The 21581-nt window shown below is 40.7% G+C and overlaps 1 protein-coding gene across 1 annotated transcript in view; it reads left to right on the top strand.

Moving 5' to 3' along the window:
- Positions 1-264: 264 nt before the first annotated feature.
- Positions 265-21581, top strand: part of LOC311047049 (voltage-dependent calcium channel subunit alpha-2/delta-4-like) — a gene marked incomplete at its 5' end in the record, with an annotated part of 127813 nt that continues 106496 nt past the window's right edge. Inside the window, 7 exons of the mRNA XM_084059632.1 lie at positions 265-371; positions 11850-11931; positions 15552-15668; positions 15778-15837; positions 16623-16788; positions 17201-17332; positions 18464-18524. Of these exons, the coding sequence (XP_083915758.1) occupies positions 265-371; positions 11850-11931; positions 15552-15668; positions 15778-15837; positions 16623-16788; positions 17201-17332; positions 18464-18524 (725 nt within the window). The remainder of the gene's footprint in view (positions 372-11849; positions 11932-15551; positions 15669-15777; positions 15838-16622; positions 16789-17200; positions 17333-18463; positions 18525-21581) is intronic.

Genomic DNA, 21581 nt, shown 5'->3' with positions numbered 1-21581 from the left:
ATGACAGCAGCCATGAGGAGGTTTTACAGATGCAACTGAGAGCATTCAGCGTCACTCATCCAAAATGTCAACCAACGTAAAGACTGTTGGCTTGTTTTAGCCAACATGAGAAAACCGTTATCCTCAAACTCTTTGGGATATTCTTCGAACTCCTTCTTTTAACCCCAAAGCTGCAGAAAGCTGAGTTGTGTGCTATTGTTCTTGTCACCCGAGTGGACCTGAAACCCGTATCTGGTGATGTCCCTTGTTGGAGTAAGTGTCAGGATGGAAGGCAGGAACCCAGGATCAGGAATGCAAGGCCTCGTGTGGATCCTGGGACTCTGTACGTTATGGATCACGGCGAACGCCCAGATGAAGATTCCACCAGAGACGTGAGTTTATTATTTATTATTATTTATTATGCTGCTCTGTTTGTTCCCACTGCTAAACTTAAGAGGGGTTCTGACCGTAGGCCTGATCCCCGGCCCTGACCCCCATATATGATCCAATTTGTTTCTGTGATTCAATTTAAAACAAATATTTGTCCTGGTTAGACAGAGCTTTAGGGCCCACATGGAGGTGGACACATGGAGCTGTTTGTGGAATGTTCCCTTCCAAAATGACATTGGCCCCCGATTGTAACAAGTTACATGCAGTGTCATAAGATGACAGCAAAACATTTTGATACAATATGATATTATTTACAGTAAGTCCTTGGCTGAAAAAAATATAGCATTTTTACAGATGAGATCATCTGTGTTACATGCAGTCCTAATGTTTCCTACTCCAAGTAAATGGTTTGGATACAGACATTACAGCACATTTAACATACATTACATAGAGTCCATTTTGCAGTCACTTTCATAGACATATCTCTGAGGTTGGGCGAAATGGACAAAGTTTTGAGCTTGCATTATGTGCAAATTTTTTTTTTTTTAACTTTTGACAATTTTTTACAAAGTATAAAATATTACAATATCCAAAATACCAGATCATGTCACAATAACGTACAGTATAATATTGATATATTGCCCAGCCCTTAGTCTCGCGTAGCCAGACAAATATTCCACAATCTCCGAATGCTAAGCATTTGAAAATTATGGGCGGCAACAGTCTGGCCGAGAGACTACCCAGCCCTAAATATCATAGTTCATACATTACATTACACAGGGTCAACAACACAAGAAGTAACTAAAATTTAAATATTTTACACATCAACATACATCATGCATTTATGTCGGTCTGGTCATCTATACAGTAGCTTCATTTATAATCCAATGAACGACTGTATCAGTTGCAGACAAGAACTGATTTCCAAGTTATATGCAACAAGCTAGCTTGAAAATCACTTCTTGTGACACCCAGCGATAGAGAGAGAGAGAGAGAGTTGCGTCGCACTTTGATCTTGCCGCAAAGCGGGATGTTGCCTCACATAGTTCCAAACGTTGGAACTTCCTCATTGAGATCAAGGAAATTAGAAAACAAGGAAGGGACAGCCTAGGGGGCGGGCCGACGCCATTGCTCGCATAGCAGACGCCATTGATGCTCATGGGAGGCAAAACTGGAACAGGAAGTTTGGTGAAATACTATGAAGTCTATGGCAGACAGCTGGACCAGCTTGTGAACAAACACTATTTCTGAACCATTATGTCCTTTGTCAGGTAATCGGCTCAGGAATATAAAAGAAGACATATCACAGGTTTTTATCCAATCAATTCGGATTTTTTTAGCACGCTGTATAATTTTATTGAGGCATCTAAACAGTGGAATGTATCGTCCATAGACTGTACAAAAATCCTCTCTGGCAGTGTTGCCAGTTTGTGAGAGGGAAATAAGCAACTAGGTCTAAGAAAACAAGCCCAAAAGAAGCACCGGGGGCCAGGGGATGGGGAGATGGAGCAGGGACCCCCTACCATACCTCGACCCCTACTTCGTAGGGGGGGGGGGGGATATATTGTATAATTATGTATACAATTGTGTTTCATAAACATACATGTTATTGTGCATCAATACTATTAAAAATAATAGACAGATTAATATATTCATGCTTTTATATTTAACATACATGTACAGGGTACAGTGAGTAGGGTGGCCGCACTGCCATTTATAAACATACCTTATTAACCGAGAACAACAATCTGTCAATTGCACAATAATCATGTATACAAGCTATTTAAAATGGACAGAATCATTTATAGATCATCATTTATTTAATACATAAATGTGGAAAATGTTTGTAAAATATATGAAGACAAATGGATATTTAAAACAATATACACAAAATATTTGTGTGTGTATATATATATATTATATATATAATTATTGGAATTGTATCAAGCAACAATTTCGCGGACCCCCTGCAGTACCTCGTGGACCCCCTAGGGGTGGCGGACCCCTCTTGAAGACTTGCACTAGGCCATTATGAGCACTTTAGACCTTTACTGTATACATTGAAAATAGCCGATCTACAAGCTCACAACGCGTTGTGAGAAAAATCTTGAAGTAACATGTGAAATATTGAGGATTTTTGTAACACTAACAACAAATCTGGTACAGGGCTCCCTGGCACAAAACATTTTCAGATGGGGGTTAGGGACAAATACACATTAATTTGAGGGTCCATGACATAAACATAATTGAGAATTATAATTGTAATTTTAAAATTGTGAAGCCCAAGTCCAAATAATCAACTACACTTTAGAAAAAAGCCCATAAAACCGCAACCCGCAACTACCAATATTTACAAGCAACTTCACTGAAAAATAAGCCCAAAGTCGCTTATAATAAGTGGACATGGCAACACTGTTTTCTGTCTCGGCAGTATTGCGTACTTTGTGCTCTTTAGATAGCTCAATAAACTTATACAGTGGACACATCGAAAAGCAACACAGCAGAAAACAATGTGTGATATGTCTTCTTTTATATCCCAGAAGCAATTACTTTACAAAGGTCTCAGTCATTCATAAATATTTTTTGTTCATAAGCTGGTCCACCGTCTCTCGTCCACTTCAATGCATTCCACTGAACTGAAGGCTGCAGTCTGGCTCCCATGGTGCGACGAATCTGCTGGCTGGAATTGCATGATAGCGAAAATGACGTAGATGACCCATAGAAAGAGAACTTCCGCATACCATTCTTACAATGGGAGTCAACGCTTGTGTCGTCACTCTCATAGTTATGTCACACTGGTGACACCGCCATACTACAGATTATTAGGCTTATGACTAATGACTGTTATGACTGTCGAAGGTCTTGGCTTTCTGAGTGGACAGGTCAGGCACTTCCTGTTGCCTATTGATGATTGTTTTTGTTTTTATCATTGGTTTTCAAAGTGGGGTCCAGGGACCCTCAGGGTTCCATTAGGGGGTTCCAAAAGGACCCTTTACAGGTCTGTTACTCTTAAAGTGTACAAATGGAACCAAATGGACCCTATAGAGTTATGGGGCTTCTTATTTTTTTAGAACCACTGTTATAGATAGATGGACCATGGAGAGTCACTGTAGACCTCTTCCCAGGTACTCAGGGTAGCCTATACTGTATGACAAGGGTTCCCAAAACTTTTCAGGTCACGACCCCCCAAAATAATCATTTTTGAACTGGGGACCCCCCACCCTGACAAGCACTTGGAATTATAGGCATTACAGTTAGTTTGACTCGGTTCCACAGCTAAATACTGTGAAAATAACCGAACTACAAGCTCACAACGCCTCACACTGCGAGGCGTTGTGAGCTTGTAGATCGGCTATTTTCACAATGTGTAATATTTGCCAATTTTGCCAATTTGGTATTAAAAGGGTCTGAAAAGCCATTCAATTGTCATTTTATAAATATGCAGATACCCTATATAAACTGTGCAGATACCCACATACACTTATACTGTATGTTGGTTTGTTTACTGTTGACTGGGAAAACAATGTTGCACATAAGCTAATCATTTGGGGACCCCCCAAAATCGTTTGGGGACCCGTCTGGAGGTACCAGTTTGGGAACCACTGGCCTGCACTGTATGAGACGGATGAGATGTTATCCTACAAGAGGATGGCCTTGAGATGCTTCATAATATGTGCTTGTGACACTGGGTTAGGTTAATTATACTTCATCGTATGATGGATACCAAAAATAGCCGATCTACATGCTCGCACAGCGCATCGTAATGCCTACCAGTGACATCATCGATGGGGAATCCAAGCTAATAGAAACGGCAGGCTTTCTATTCCTGGAAAGTTAGCATGCTCTATTAAATGGAAGCCACTGTTCTCGCATTAATTCAAAATTGATAATAATAATACATAAATAAACCGGTAGGCAGGTTTCTGAACTGTCTCAGCCCTCCTCTGAGACACAGACTGAGTAGACAAAAATGATACCATATTATCATGACCATTAGTGAGGACCAAAGATGGGTGAAGTCGTCCTTGTAAGAATTTCAACTATTTTTGACAATAATGACATGCCCAAAATAGGGACGCCAGGTTGAAAGTTGTTCACTCAGTTCAGGGCTATTTGTCACTATTTTTTCTCTAATATAGTAAAATGCAGTTTGGATGAATTCTGTTATACACATTTGTAGGCCCATGTGACTACACGTTGGTGGTCCCTGTGACAGCCAATCACTGTGTCCTTGAGCAGAATGCTGCGCCTCGTTATAAGTCTCTTTAGATAAGAGCATTACAGTAGCTCTGAAATAATAAAAAAAACAAAAAAAAATGATGCAATTCCTGTCTTTGTCCAAAAAATAAATAAAACGCTTTAAGCAATCTATTATATTTTTAAACGTAAGGGAGAAAAAGCTCCAGAAATCGTTTTTATTCTCTCCAAAACCGATAAACATTGAGACTGATTGACATTTTCATGTCATCCTAAACTTGCTTCAAAGCACATGACAGTGAACTATGTGTACTATATGTACAGTACCGGGACAAAACATGTAAATCAACTCGTTGCCTCACAGTAGGATTAAAGGAGATCTAAAGATTCAGATCAGATTTATCACAAATATAAAGTATGAGGTAGTGATGCGCGGGTCAGGTTTTTTCATGACCCGCCCCGCGACGGAACCCAACCCGCCTCAACCCGCCCCGCGAACCCATATATAAATCTATGGATTAACCCGCCCCGCGACCCGCGATTTTTTTTTTTATTCTGTAAAATCATGGTTAGAAAATAATCCCCAAGTGTATTCAAACTGTTTTATTGTTATTATTCTTATTCTTATTAGGAATAAAGACAAAACAAGAGCATGTGATTTTATTTATTTTTTTGCGTGTGAGAGCGGCTGACCCGCTCACCCGCAGCCCGCATAAAATTCTCCGAAATTCTGACTTGACCCACCCGCGCCGCGGGTTGACCCGCGGGTCCCGCGGGTTACGGGTCAACCCGCGCATCACTAGTATGAGGTCATTTAGGGTGACGCTTGATTATTTGTTCTGAAGCTTTAGCCATCCCACGGTGTGATTACACACGGACGGACCCTGATCCCACTCCTGCCCTCCTCTGCCCTGCCCTGCCCTGCCCTGCCCTGCCCTGCCCTGCCCTGCCCTGCCCTGCCCTGCCCTGCCCTACCCTCTCTTGTCCTGTCCTCTCCTGTCCTCTCCTGTGTGCAATTGAACCACATCCAACCAACTCCCATGAGTCAAAGAGATTATCTTTCTGTCCACCAAAACCCAAGGCTGTCAGTGGGTCATGTCCACGTCAGTGAGTGGATTTGGTCGGGAGGACAAACAGCAGTCAGACATGATTTAATGTGATTTGCCAGGTGGTGGAATTGAGCCAAAGCTTTAGCTCTTCAGTAAAAGTAAAAGTAAGTAAACATGATTTACAGCGGTGCAGGCTGTACAGTCACATCTTCTGTTAAAGGGACACTATCACACTTTTTGTTTTTCAATTTCAGTTGACGGATATCATAGTCTAACTACAGAAACAACAATGTTTACTATAGAATCCATATTGGGAGAAATTTCTTATGGAACACGACAACCTAAGTTTTTCACAGTGCATAGGGGCGGTCATAGCTGAGTGGTTAGTGAGCCTGCCTAGGGAGCCAGAGGCCCTGGTTGCCCCAGGTTCGATTCCAGGCCAGGCCAGCATATGTGTCGATGAAATGAAATTTGTCCCTGAGCAAGACTCTTAACCCCTAATTGCTCGCAGGTTCTCATTGGAAACAAGACCGCAAGGACTTTCATGAACGACCTGTTAAAAGGAATTATCCTATCCTTATGATGTACTTGTACATCCTTGTGACAATAAATCTCTTGAATCTTCCCATCTGTTTTAGTTCCTACAATTCCCATAATGCATTTCATGTTAAAGCATCGGCCTGGTGTGCCCATAATGGTCTATGGTCGCTATTACATCAACGTGATTACTTTTGTCTGAAGTCAAGATAGCTGTTGACTTAATTGTCACACTGCCACTGGGGGTAGCGATAGAAATCTCAGAAAGCTTGTAGATCTGCTATTTTCACAATATTGATCTGTGGAACCGAGTCAAACTAAATGTAATGCCTCAACTCCGACAATTCCAAGTGCTTGTCCGGGTGGGGGGTCCCCAGTTCACAAATGATTATTGTGGGGGGTCCCCAGTTCACACATGATTATTTTGGGGGGTCATGTAGACCGGCTGTTTTCACTAGTGGCAGATTATTAATTGATTATTTTACTAAATTGTTGTGATTTTGTAGTTTGGCTATTTTTACAATGACCGATAATTAATCGATTATTTTAGTAAATGATTTATTATTTATTATAATAGATTGTACTGGGTGTTGTGATTGCATGTGTAAAATAGAGTTATTGTTATTTGATAAATCACACAATATAGATGGATCCCAGAGCAAGGCTGTTGGTCGTGTGTGTATGTGAACGTGAGGTCAATGATGATGATGAATGGTTTACCACCTACAGTGCCTCAACCATATTAAGTGGTTAAACCCATTAAATCCCTACCCAGATTTTGGGTTCTAGGGACACTAGCCAGGGAGCCGAACTGGATAACAGATGGTCACACAGGTTGGAGTCTGTGTCCTCAAAGGAAGCTCCTAGGATGGGGCAGCTACACCCATATTCAGGATGTCATATCTGCCTCTGTTTCTCTCTGTCTCTCAATTTCAATTCAATTCAATTCAATTCAATTCAATTCAATTCAATTCAATTCAATTCAATTATGCTTTATTGGTGTGACAAACATTCTATATTGTCAAAGCATTAATGACATACAGTACGATACAGAATAATAATACATATTCAGAATCAGAACAAACAAGACAAGGAAAAACAAAATGTGTGGCAGGTTCCTGCTACATACCAGTATTTTTCTGCCAACCTTGAAAATTAGGATTTCTCACAATCTCTCTTTCTCTCTCTCTCGCTCTCTCTCTCTCTCTCTCTCTCTCTCTCTCGCTCTCTCTCTCTCTCTCTCTCTCTCTCTCTCTCTCTCTCTCACTCACTCACTCACTCACTCACTCACTCACTCACTGTCTGTCTGTCTGTCTGTCTGTCTGTCTGTCTGTCTGTCTGTCTGTCTGTCTGTCTGTCTGTCTGTCTGTCTGTCTCTCTCTCTCTCAGGCAGTGTGTCTCTGTGTCTCTATAAATCCTTGTTTATAAACTTGTTTTTCCAACTAGAGAAACATTTCCTTCAGACTTCAACCGGTGCCATGATGCCATTAGTCCGACGGCCCTTTATTCCGAAGTACCATTAGTCCAACCCAGTGGTGTAACAAGCTCAACAACACCAAATGGGAAACTAACTTTTTGGGGGAGTTTTGTAGAACAAGATTGGGAATTAACTTTTTGGGGGAGTTTTCCCACAGTGTTATTTACTCGAGACGTGAGTGTTGATGTATGAAAAGAATTACCTGACTCTTAACTTTGCTGACTTGAAAATGCTAACTTTTTGACAGAAAGAGAAAATATGTATGAAGTTTCCATTGTAGCTTTTGAGCTGAAGAGGCTGTCTAAGATGTAACATTGGGTAGCATTGTCATTTCTGGCATCAGGCTGCTGAATTCAAGGGATTAACCTCCATAACAGATGGACCAATGAAACCAAATTCTTTAGTCAGCATTATGCTGAGTATACACCCAGGCTCCTGTTTCAATGCTGTGTAATGGCAAGGTGTGTGTGTGTGTGTGTGTGTGTGTGTGTGTGTGTGTGTGTGTGTGTGTGTGTGTGTGTGTGTGTGTGTGTGTGTGTGTGTGTGCGTGTGCGTGCTTGTATTACATATTATTACGTATTGTTATATTGTAGAATGTGAGAAATAGAAACATTGTGAGGATAATTTTCCTGGTCTTCACGGGAGAAATGTTTGCTTCATTGTTAAAAAAAATATGTTTAGGCTTACAATGGGGAAAATATTCAGTTTGAGGTTATAGGTTTAGGATTAGACATTGAGAGGTTAAGTTTATGGGTTGGAGTATGCCTGATTTATAAATAGTAGATCTACAAGCTCGTAGTGTGACACGAGAGCAAAAAATGCCATTCATAAAATTGCCATTCCGAAATGTCGATATCCTCACGAGAATAGTAATACAAACGTGTGTGTGTGTGTGTGTGTGTGTGTGTGTGTGTGTGTGTGTGTGTGTGTGTGTGTGTGTGTGTGTGCGTGTGCGTGCGTGCGTGCGTGCGTGCGCAGGGTAGGGAGGGATGACAGGAATCCTCAGCTGAAACTGGCCACAGTTACATGGACCATCATGTATTCATTCAGAATGAATTCATTCCGAATGAACTCATTCTGAATAGAGGAATCTGATCCACTCACCTGTTTACATGGGACCTGAATAAAAGTATTCCTCGTTTACATGACCAAAGCATTCATTCAGAATATAACTTTTGACATGCGCAAAGTGGTTCCCGCCTACACCCGGGCATGGACCAGGGGCCACTACCCGGAGCAGAGCTTCCCCTGGTGGGCATGGGAGGAGGCAATAGCCCCCTTGTGCCTCCGCGGCGGAGGTCTATCGGTCGTAGGCAGGCCCGGATGCAACGCACCAGGCAGCGTTGTATGCGGTGCAAGCCTGTACGATGATGTCATCGCGCATTCGCACATGGTCATTATAATAATAAATAATAATACTTAAACACCAGACCGCTCATGGTCATTATAATGAGAGAGAGAGAGAGAGAGAGAGAGAGAGAGAGAGAGAGAGAGAGAGAGAGAGAGAGAGAGAGAGAGAGAGAGAGAGAGAGAGAGAGAGAGAGAGAGAGAGAGAGAGAGAGCGAGAGCGAGAGCGAGAGCGAGAGCGCAACACTACAGTCTATGAAACAAGGCACGCTCATTTATGGCAAAAGTACAAAAGTATTGGCATCAAAACATACTTAAGTAGAAAGTATAAGCTACTCATTATGCCGAGTGTCACGTGTTCTTGTATTATTATGAAAAAGCTTTGAAACATGCTGTAACTCATTCACTGTGACGAAAACCCTCTTTCTGCGCCGAGTAGCGCGCGGTGCGCACACGGGGTCTGTCCATAGAGGTATAATATAACGGGTCTGTCGCCCTAAAACACAATCGCCCCGGGTCAAAATCCAGCGACCATGGAGCAGCCGTGGATGGTCCGCTCAAAAGGTGTGTGGGGCGGGGTGTTTTGGGACGACCGTTCCGGCTGCCCATGTAATGAATTGATGAAGTAAAACGCATCTGTTTTCGCTGCAGTTGCGCCCTAATAATGTTGTTTTCATTTATTTTTGTTCACGTATGCTATTAAAATAATGCAGCTATTGCAGTATTGGGCCGTAACTTGCGATTAAAAATGTATATGTATTTGGCCCCTCATATATAAAATAAATACAAATAATAAAATAAAATCTGATTTAAAATTGAAACTTGCATGCTGATCAATGCGTTTCTGCGTTTACGTGTGGACAGGGATTAAAAAAAAAATCTTTGTCATGTGGCCAGGGATTCTTTTTAAAAACTGAGGACTAAAATACCTGTTTAGAAAAAGATCCATATAAGTGTAGCCTAGGCCAGCAATCCTCGGAGCGTCCGTTCTCCTGGACAAGTCTGGGCTTAACCATTACAGGCTTATTAAATGACGCTATTAGAATCATTAATTTTATCCCGCAGGAGCGAGTGCTTCTCAGCACCAACCGTGGCCGAATTAGAGATTTGATTGGTCATTTTTGGACAATTCTGACAGCCCTACTAAGCACGGACATGCGCAAAGGAATGCATGTATTCCAAACAGACAGGAGCGTTTGGAATAAAGTGTTTACATGGTCAATTCCGATTGATTTAACCCGATTCTAGTAATAGTTCTCTAGTCCAGCGTTTCCAAGACAATGGGTCGGGACCCATTTGTGGGTCACGGACCCATTTGTATGGGTCACAAGTAAATATATTTTTTTTTCGTTTCCTACAGTTTACTAATTATTTCCAAAGATTTTCAAAAATATATAAATTCAATATGTTCTGTTTTTTAGTAGCAAAGAAGTAGTGAAAATAGCTAATGTAGATGGGTCCGGGGCAAAACGTCTTATTTCTCTTTTCGGTCTTTAGCTAAAAAGATTGAGAACCTCTGTTGCTAGTCTGTCCATTTAGAATATACCCACCTTCAGTCTGCCCTCTGTCTCCCTCTCCTCAATCCCCAATTTAATTAACCCCAAGTACATGTTCATCTTTTCATCTTGCCATGTAATGTAATGTAATGCTAGGCTGTGTTCTTTCTGATGATTTGAGTGGTGTATTTCATTGACACCGTAATTGTGTTCCTGCATATTTTGTTTTCGTCGACTCTCACGCGCGCACGCACGCACGTTACGCACGCACGCACGCACGCACGCACGCGGAGAGACAGTACACACAGGCACTCAAAATGCATGTACACACACACACACACACACACACACACACACACACACACACACACACACACACACACACACACACACGCAGAGAGACAGTACACACAGGCAGAGAGACAGTACACACAGGCAGAGAGACAGTACACACAGGCACTCAAAACACACGCAGGCAAGCACATGTGCACGCACACTATGTGCTATGATAGCATATTTGCAGCATTTGCGACACCTGGGTGTGGTTTGCTTCAAGTGGCGCTGGTGAGAAGCCTATTGAAATGAATGGACAGGGGTTTATGTTCCTCTAGTCTAGTTCATATACTGTAGTATTATAGCTCCAGGACATAAACTCATCAAGGCACTGCTATACTTCATACTAGGTGGGATTTAGTTTTTCTTTACTACTCGTTGTTGCCTAATGATCACCTTTTTAACCTTTTTAAAATGTATTACTGATCCAACTGCCACGTCACATTTTCTTTTCTTTTTGGATACAAATTAAGTATAAATTAGGCTTTAGAAACAACCAGATCCTTCTATTGACATACCGTACATTGACCAGATGTATGGATTAAACCAAATGGTATTACTGTGGGGAATTAATGGCCTGCTGTTTTAAAAAAATGTTTTTTATCACTATTATTAGGCATCAAATAGCAGAGTACAGTCGGTCAAACAATTATTAGCGTATTGTGATATATCAGGTTCTCAAACTTTTTCATGTCAAGGGCCACCAAAAGTATATGCATTTGGCTGCGGACCCCCATCTGAAAATGTTTTGTAAAACTAAAAAAAAAACACTTTCAAGATTTTCCAAAAAGGCTAAAAAATAGCAGATGTACAAGCAGTGAGCTTGTGTATCTGCTATTTTTGAATAGCCACCAACGTATAAAGCATTGATAAAGTGGTTAAAGTTCTTCTGACGCTGTATTAACACATTTTGCTGGGGTCCCCTGGATGATTATCTTTGGAGGGGGGGGGGGGCACGGCCTGAAAAGGTCGAGAACCACTGTGATAGATAATACTGTATGTCAGTTCATCCTGGTGTTGATCAGTGGTGTTTCTATGTTTCAGGGTACAGGGGTGGGCCGCTGTCATGTCCGTGCAACTTCGGGATTTCACCCTGAAATATTCTGGCTCTCAACTCCTGCAAAAGGTAAGGAAGATGTTGTATAGTCTCACATGTAGCCATGATGATTGGATGATATACTGACATGAGACTGACACGTGTGGTGACTAAATGTAAATGCAATATAATGGGCGGCGTAAATGGTCCCAATATGAAGGACTGCCCTAAAGTATTTTGTATTGGTTCTGCACTTTTCCCCTTAATTGTTTTTGGCTGATTCATTAAATGAATACTTTTGCAACAGTTTGCAAAACATACAGAGGTAGTTATACAATAATGCTAATAGGATGACACACAATTGTTTCAAAATGTCCATTGTGGTGCTATGTATTCAATTCATCAAGACATACAATGCTATACAAGAAATCATCAATACTATGAACAGTAAACATATATATATATATCTTTTGGCAAGTTAGAAGACTTGTCTTGGTCCAGTTGCAAATTGCAGACAGGTGCTCTTTTATGGCGGTTTTGAAGGAGGGCGGGGAGTCACACTTTTTAGCGGGATTAATGGACTGTGACATCAAAGTCCACAGGCCAATCACAGCACTTTTCTGAGCCTAATTATTTAGAAAACCCCAGACCACAGAAAATCCACTGAATTAAGTTTTTTGGGTGTAATTGAGGTAAGAAAACTGGAAGACTGAAAAAAAAGAAAATGGTCATGAAACCTTTAAAGCTAAAAAGATAACACAAAAAAGTCCCGTGGCCTTGTTTCCATTGTGGTCCTATTCAATTCAACAACATAGCATACAAAAGTAACGCAATAATACATACACTAATGTACAAAAGGGGCAGCACCATGCATGCACCATCAGAAGCAGACTCGAGCTGGCGAGTGGCTAGTGCCGAGCGACAGGAAGCATGCTTCTGCTGACTCAGCGTCGCCCGAGTTGCAGTTGAGTCACTGTCTCAACAGAAGTCGCTCACTTCTGTTCCGCGTCACCGTACGAAGCGGCGGGGTGTCCCGCCGACGTGTCAAACGTGTGTCGTGTTTGAGTTTGACGCAACTGGTGTTAAAATTGGTTACTGGAGGCTAGACGTGCCAAACAGCACAGGTGGCCCACACAGTTTGTTTATAGCTAAACATAATCCCTCATACAGGATGTTTCTCTCTCTGTACATCGTCTTATATGTGACTCAATTGAGGGAGAATGGTGACACTCAGCCAAGTGCCAACACTGGCTCATTTTAGCAAAATGTTACCATGTAAGCAGGATGTCCTAAAGCTGTTTTGTGTCCCCTAGTGCCAATGATATGTACAGTGACATAGTGCCAGGCGTCTACGTTCTGAAGGGTGTCCCTCGTGTGTGTGTGTGTGATCAAGGAGCACACATGCACTGTATATCGTTGCTGTCGGGCAGAAACCTCTTATCTCCATATTTTAACTTTTTTGTGTTTATTTCGTAAATTAACACCCTACTTGATCATACTACAGCGTCGCACAAAAGCATCGAAAGTAGCAGATCTACAAGCTCGAAACCCGACGCCAAGCGACGCGTTTCGAGCTTGTAGAACTGCTACTTTTGCTATTTTTGAGTTAGAATCCTGAAAAGTGACAGTTTTATGGACATATGAGGTTTCCACCCGACAGAGACGATATGCATTGAGTCACACAAGGGTCACACAAGTGTGTGTGTGCGTGTGTGAACAGTATATGCATCGAGTCAAGACAAGGCAACACAATGACGCAACAAGTATGCATTAAAGGGATCAAAGTAAGTAATGCTCAGATTTAAGCACTCTTTATACCATTATGGTCATCAGGATTGTAATGCACTGTGCTTATTTATAGACTGTACAGTATAGTAGCCACATCTGTACTTATTTTTTTTTTTAAATGTATCCCACAATTTTGTAACCCTTTTTCACCCGGTGCCAATTTTCTAAGTGATCCTGGCCGCTACACTCCCCCCACCAGCCTAGGGAGACCAGGGCCGAGCTCATGCCTCCTTCAATGCATGAGAGTCAACTGACCTTCTTATCACCTGACAGGGAGGAGTTTTCCCCGGTGGGACGTAGCGCATGGAAGGAACCAGTTCCCTTCCCCGGCTGTCATGGGGGAGGCGGTATAGCGACCAGGATTACTACATGTTTTTGTGAGGGTATTAACTACCCTAGGAGACACGGGGAGAACATACAAACTCCACACAGAGTAACATCTGCACTTCTTTATTTACTTGAACCCTTAGTGGCCCGATTCTGAGGGCAGACATTAGCCGGGGATCGCGCTGTGAGCTTATACACACTAAGCTCTACGCTAAAAAACGTGTCTTTGCTAATGTTGAGTCACAAAGGATCACAGTCCGTCCAGCCAACTCAAACAACACATCTCTCAGTTGTTCTATAATGGCTGGACTACCATAGAATTTACTGTGCACCTTCATGCGGCCACCAACATATTTAATGAAGAGTGAAAACAGAAGGGGGCCTAGTAGGCATGTAACAATTAATCGTAATTTAAACTGGTGACAATTTAAATCGATTTCATAAAACATGTGTAAGAAGAAGAGAATTGATAAAGAGTTTATTTTCGGCAAAGAGGTTTGGTGTAGAGTGGAAAAAAGAGCAGAACGAGTACAGAGTGAAAGGTCAAGTTTACTAAGTGTTGCCAAGACGACGATGACGATAGGATGATCGTCCCGATTAAGGACGTAACGCCAGTGTGACGTCGCCCTAAGATCATACGACACCATGTCCCACCCATAAGTACAGCGGAACGCGGGAGCGGCCAGCAGACCGGCTGTAGAATAACCTGAAGAATAACTATTCCTAGATAGAGCCATACCTGGAAGAACCATTCCCAGAGGAGCTTCCTAGAATCTCATAGTTAGCTGAGCCGCTCGTCTCAGCCCCAGACAACCACACTACTTGCGACAGTCCCAGGAGCCAGTAGTACCTAACGAATAATACAGTCCTTTAATAATATCTCGAAGTTATAACAGAGTCCTCTGTTACACTAAGTATTGAGGGTTTAAGTGGTTAAATGTCTGAAAATACACATTAACATGAATCCAACATACACTGATGGCAGTGCTGCCAATCAAGTCTATGAAGCTATATGAAATCTATGAAAAAGTTTAATCTGCCACACAATGTTATACAATATGTAGTGGGGGTCCCTTCATATCTCTCTCAGCTAAGGGGACATTGGCCTGAAAAGAGGGTTTAAGGGGCTAGAATTGCTAGAATAAACACAATAATATTACAGTAAACATACTGAGTATCATGCAGTAGGAAAATAGAGCTGATACAAGTAGAAAAAGCAACAACAGTACAGCCAGAATTTGTCATATTTATAGCACATTCACACACAGTTGGTCATGGGTGAGGAACGCCACTGTATTCAATAAAAATCCTCTTAATAGAAGATACTTGCTAATTAGACCTTTCTGCTCTAATATACCAGATATATAAAGTAATAAGTGTTGGTTCAGCACCCATGCCTGACACCAATCACACCCATGAAGCTTTGCTTATGGATAGATGCTAGAAGTATGTATCTACAATACATTTGATTTAATACTTCATGGTATTGAATCTGATGAATATTATGAAGCACTGATTTAAAGTATGTTGCTAGTTGTCAACAAAATAAATGAAACATCCATGGCATGTACTCTATGCGCTCTGGATTTCTCTAGAAACTCAAGGACGTGGAGTCCATCATCAAGATGGTGAAAGTCGACGGGAACGACATGGTGAAGGATTTCTCTGACGACATCGAGCGCATGCTGGGAAGTAAGATGAAGTCGGTAAAGGTGAGAAAATAAGACCGAACCACAGACCCTATGCTCTTATCTGTTTTTTACCCTTGTTTTCTCAAGATGAGAAATGCTCATAGTTTGTTATCTCCGTTTCACTCCACAGAGATTAGCGGAGTCTGCAGAGGATGCAGATTTGTACCATGAATTCAATGCCACTTTAACGGTTTGTCATTTTCTGTATCCCTGTCCAAGTGTTCAAGTATATAAGTAAATAAATTATGTTTTTTCTATAATGTCTGTGAAGACCAAATAAGCAGGCCAGTCGTACGTTAAGCTTGTCTTTTACTGGTCAACTGCACACGTTAAAAGCTGGATAGGATGCTCAATCAGTCTGTTGTTACAGGAGAGCCACACTCAATTAACCCTTTAAGACTGGGAACGGAAAAATGTTCGCTTTAAAAAATATATGTATATTCAAAGATTTGCAGAAGTTGTCAAGATGTTTACAAAAATAGCAGTTCTTCAAGCTCATGAGCTTGTATATCTGCTATTTTTGAATAGCCAAAGACATCCAAAATGACACAGATGCTTTTCCTGTCTTAATGGATTAAGACACCCCCCGCAGTCCAGGCGCATACCACATACGCTGGTAATCCAGCTTGACAGCGTATCGCGGGTGAGACTCCCGATCCCGACGACCTTTGCTGTATGTCATCCCCCCATCTCTCCACATATCCTGTCAGCCTACTTTCCTATCAATAAAGGCATAAAAAGCCCCCAAAAATATCTTAAACAAAAAAAAAAAGACACCCCCCCAGCCCAATATGTAAAGGAACATGACTAATAACACAAATGGCCAAAAACAATAACTATGTGTATTTATTACACAACACCACTTCCCCACAGTTTGACCCCAATAAACAGAAGTAAAAAACTAAACAGTAACTGTATGTAAATACACAATATGTTCCGTAAGACCTCTAAATGTGTCCTCCTCTCCTCTGACAGTTTGACTACTACAACTCCATGATGATCAACTCCTTGGACGACAAATCAGGGGACTTCATTGAGCTGGGGGGCGAGTTTCCCCTGGAGGAGAACGAGCACTTCAACAACATTCCAGTCAACACACTGCAGAGCGACATCCAGATCCCCACCAACGTCTTCAACAGAGGTCAACCAAATGTGTCTTTTTGTTTGTTTTTGTTTTTTTCCCCTGCTAACGTTGTGTCCAGTGCTGTAAAGTAGCTAAGAACATGTACTCAAGTACTGTACTTAAGTAAAATTTTGAGGTATATGTGCTTTACTTGAGCATTTCTGATTTCCAATACTTTTACTTCTACTCCACTATATCTCAGAGGCAAATGCTGTACTTTCACTCCATTACAGTCATTGAACATGATGGAGAGGCGGTGTATCTAGTGTCCAATATGGTATACAACCTGATATATCTTTCAGTAACAAAGTGTCACTCGAAAATAATAACTTATTTTCATTTTTTTTGTTATTTCTTCCGAACGATATCGCTGCACAACCGTATAAGTGCAGGCTTTAGTCATTGAGTCATCTTTCTCGTCTGCACACAGATCCCAACATTCTGAACGCCATCTATAACTCCGAGGCGCTGAACGACGTCTTCATCAACAACTTCAACAAAGACCCGACTCTCACCTGGCAATACTTTGGCAGCTCAACCGGCTTCTTCAGAATCTACCCCGGTAATGGAGCCCCGCACATTTTTATTCCACACTCATACAATTTATCCATGATAACAGGTGGACGAGATTGTTAACAATAGCTGTAGCCTCCTCCCAGGACTGTGTTTTATTCACGAACAATGATGATTGACTAATTTTTCTTACTTATTGACAAAATAATGACAAAAACAAAACACTGTAATCTGTTCTGTACTGTTACATAACAGCACTATGTAACGTTTTTTTTAATGACTAAAATGTAATTTTGTCCTATCTGTTTGGTAGAGTATGTTAATAGGATATAACTCAATAATTATACAATTGGGGTGGTTGTATTTTGTCTCCCTGCTGTTCTATTGAGACATTTAGATCGTGTCAAAGGTCCTCTCACCTAGACGCATGATCTGTCACAAATTTTGACCTGATGGTCCAGATTTAATTTATCCGCTGAGCAAGCAGACATGCTCTATTAGCTGAATGGTAAAAAAAAAAAGGCATTTGCGCAGGAAACCGGGTTCAAATCTGGGGTAGAAGAGGCTTTAATATACAGTACGCCATTCAACCTAATTGAACTGTGAATGATGTAATAATCTGTGCTGGGATTGTAAACTGTCATTGTCATTCTGCAGTGGTGTAAAGTAACTAAGTAGATGTACTCACGTACTGCTCTTAAGTACAGTTTTGAGGTATCTTTACTTTACTTTCCAATTTTCAGTACTTTTACTTCTACTCCACTACATCTCAGAGGAAAATATTGTACTTTTACTCCACTACAATTATTTGAAAACTTGTGTTACTAGTTACTTTGTAGATGTTCATTATTATTACAAAACATACTCTAACCACTTCAGCCTTATATATATTTTGGCCATTTGAAAATAGCAGATCTACAAGCTCACAATGCATTGTGACCTTGTAGATCTGCTTTTTTTTTTACAAAACTTGTGAAATGGGACATTTCATAATGAGTACTTTTACTTTTGGTTCATTATTTCATTAGTTCATTATTATGCCAATACTTTTATACTTTTACTCAAGTCAATTTTTAATTCCGGAATTTTACTTGTAATGGAGTATTTCTACATTGCAGTATTGATACTTTTACTTGAGTACAAAATTTGAGTACTTTTTCCACCACTGTCTTTCTGTCAGGTATCAAATGGACGCCGGACGCTAACGGGGTGGCAGCGTTTGACTGCAGGAACCGTAACTGGTAAGCTCTGGAATCCTTGAATAGACTGACTGACCCACTGATCCCAAGAGACCCTGTCTCTCTGGGTCAAGAGCGTCATGTGATCCACTAATATAATCTCTTCTGATTTGGGACGTGTATTTGAAAAATTACTGTTACCTCACAGGTTCAGTGCTCAATATTCAAAGAACACGTTTATGCCTTTTTATACCTTTGAGATATTATTATTATTATTATTATTATTACTATTATTAACCTCCTTAATCCTGTCTATCCCTATTTTCAGTATAACATTATAGGTGGAAATTTAAAAAAAAGCAGTGTGGGTATTTTTTACTCGTATACATGTAGGGCTAAAGTGGTTAAAATCTTGCTATGTATCTAACGCTTTTCTAAGTACCCAAAGACGCTTTACGAGAGGAGGAGAAAACAACAAAAGAAGTACACATTTATTAGGGGAAAAAAACACAAAGAAAAGGCTATGGAATAAAATCAATAAAAACAGTGGAATGGTGAGACAGCGGAGTGTGCAGTTAGCCGGGGAAAGCCATATTGAAGAGGTGGGTTTTGAGAGCGGGTTTGAATGTTTGGTTGGGTTGAGTTGCCACTCTTGATGGTCTATGACCCACGGGTGTGAAACAGTGATCTACACAAATTTACTGCAATCCTCACACTGACACACTGACACGCTCACCAGATGGCACGTAGAATGAGGACAAGCTATCATTACGCAGAGCACGCACGCACGAAAAAAAATGTGATGAAGGCCTTAAATGTGCTGAATCATCATATCTATGTCTCACACACAGTTGGTTTTGAGTAGAGTTGCACCTACTCCTTCACCTGATCTTCCCCTTTCTCTACCAGGGAGTATAATGCCATGAAAAATGCATTGGAAATTGGTAACAAAAAAAAAAGAATCTGCCTTGTTTTTGAAAATGCAAATGGTGGAGAAGTTCACAACTAAAGCTTAAGACAGAATGAATGAATAGTTTATTTCGATGCTCTTTGAACAATGCATGATCAAAAAGGTATAGGCACCAGCTAGTAGCTTATTAGTGACTGTCCTTTTTACATGTTGTTACTTTTTAACAAGAAAGAAGAATTGTGAAGCATAAGACTTCTTATTGTTATTATATAACACGCGCTGCAATGTAGGTATAGGTCAACTAAAAGTACTTTGCAGAGACACAGTTTGCGCTTTTGGAAAGTGAAAGGTTTTACACAGTCACCAGCAGTGGTGTAAAGTAACTAAGTATTTACTCAAGTACTGTACTTAAGTACAATTTTGAGGTATTTGTACTTTACTGGAGTATTTCCAATTACAGTACTTTTACTTCTACTCCACTACATCTTATAGGCAAATATTGCACTTTTTACTCCTCTACAATTGTATATAAAAACTTTATTTACTAGTTACTTTGTAGATTTTGATTATTATTACAAAACACATTAACCACTTCAGTCCTATATATATTACGGCCATTTGAAAATAGCAGATCTAGAAGCTCACAATGCGTCGCATTGCGACGCATTGTGAGCTTGTAGATCTGCTATTTTCAAAAAGATTTTTTCATACATTTTGAACTTCTGAAATTGGACATTCTGCACAATGAGTACTTTTGGTACTTTAAGTACATTTTGATGCCAATACTTTTGTTCTTTTACTCAAGTAAATGTTGAAATCCGGACTTTTACTTGTAATACACTGCAATACATTGCAGTATTGATACTTCTACTTAAGTAAAAAAATGTGAGTACTTTTTCCACCACTGTTGGAGAGTGAAAGGTTTTCCACAGTGACCAGTGAAAGATTGCATGTAGACAGGCTGTATCAATTCAGTATCAGTAACCCTGGATTTTTAGATTAGGTCCATGGATACTACCAGCAGCACGATGCGCTGGGCAGCAGCGCTGCATTCAGGCAGAACACAGCCTGCTATATTGCCCTGATCCCCTGGAAAAGACTTTAAGCTGCTCCTTAAGTTGTTAGCAGATCAGTAGCTGGGTCAGTGGGGCTCACATGGGCGCCATATGCCACTATTTATGCATTTCTAAATGATACCAATCAGGTGTGTGCATTGGAGCACATTACACAATGCTTATTGTATTAAAGGGATTGTAGGCGAGTTCAGACATAATCAAAGAAAAAAACTGTTGTCAAACACCGCCCCTCCAGCAGTTCGTTTCCCCGACCACCAGGGCGTGACGCAGGGGGGGACATCTAAATGAGCCATGCCCAAAATAGGTTGCCTTATGCGGATACAATTCACGGAACTGCCCGCCCCTACGGTTCTCTGAATTTTTATTTTTAAATAGGCTCTTTCATGATAAATTGACCACATATATGAAGTTAAACAACTAAATTCTATCCACACGCTATCTTAAAAGTAAATTCTGTGCCTCAAAAACGAAGTTTGAGAGCGTTTTAAAACCGAAAGTAAAAAGTTGATGCGGGCACGGACGCGCACGGACACGCACATGCGTGCGTTAATTTACGACCCGGACATAAACAACATGAACATAAACAGCAGGGAAAATACGGATTTCAGAAAGAGTACTGTGTTTCAATGCAGGAAAACACCCCAGCATCATTATATAGTGGCTGCTAGAGGGGAGAAAATGCAAAATATATATATATAAATATTTTTTTAATGTAGGCTTAATGTTCCCTACAATCCCTTTAAATATAATTTGCTGTATTTCTGTTAGTAATCACAAGGGATATTACAATAACATTTTTTAAATTACCCTTTTTCACCCAGAGTTAGCATTTATTTATTGCTTACCTAATTACATTTACGTGTTTGTAGTAGCCTACGTGTTGATTAAGTCTTAAGTCTCATAATATTTATTTTTGTGTACATCTTTTATGCATTAAAAAGCAGTGCACTCCAATGTAGTGAGGGGACAGTGTTTGATTTGGACTTCATAACAATAGGGAGTTACAGCTCAAAGGATTCATTCAATTAAATGTTCTAACAAGTTGTGTCAAGATGCACCTGAGCAAGCATTTGGCGACAGTGGCAAGGAAATGCTCCCCTTTAACGGCAAGAAACCTCGAGTATAACCAGGCTC

The sequence above is a fragment of the Gymnoscopelus microlampas genome, assembly GCF_963454915.1.
Source record: "Gymnoscopelus microlampas genome assembly, chromosome: 6".
In the NCBI taxonomy this organism is placed as follows: domain Eukaryota; kingdom Metazoa; phylum Chordata; class Actinopteri; order Myctophiformes; family Myctophidae; genus Gymnoscopelus; species Gymnoscopelus microlampas.
This window is presented reverse-complemented; position numbering and strand designations above follow the sequence as displayed.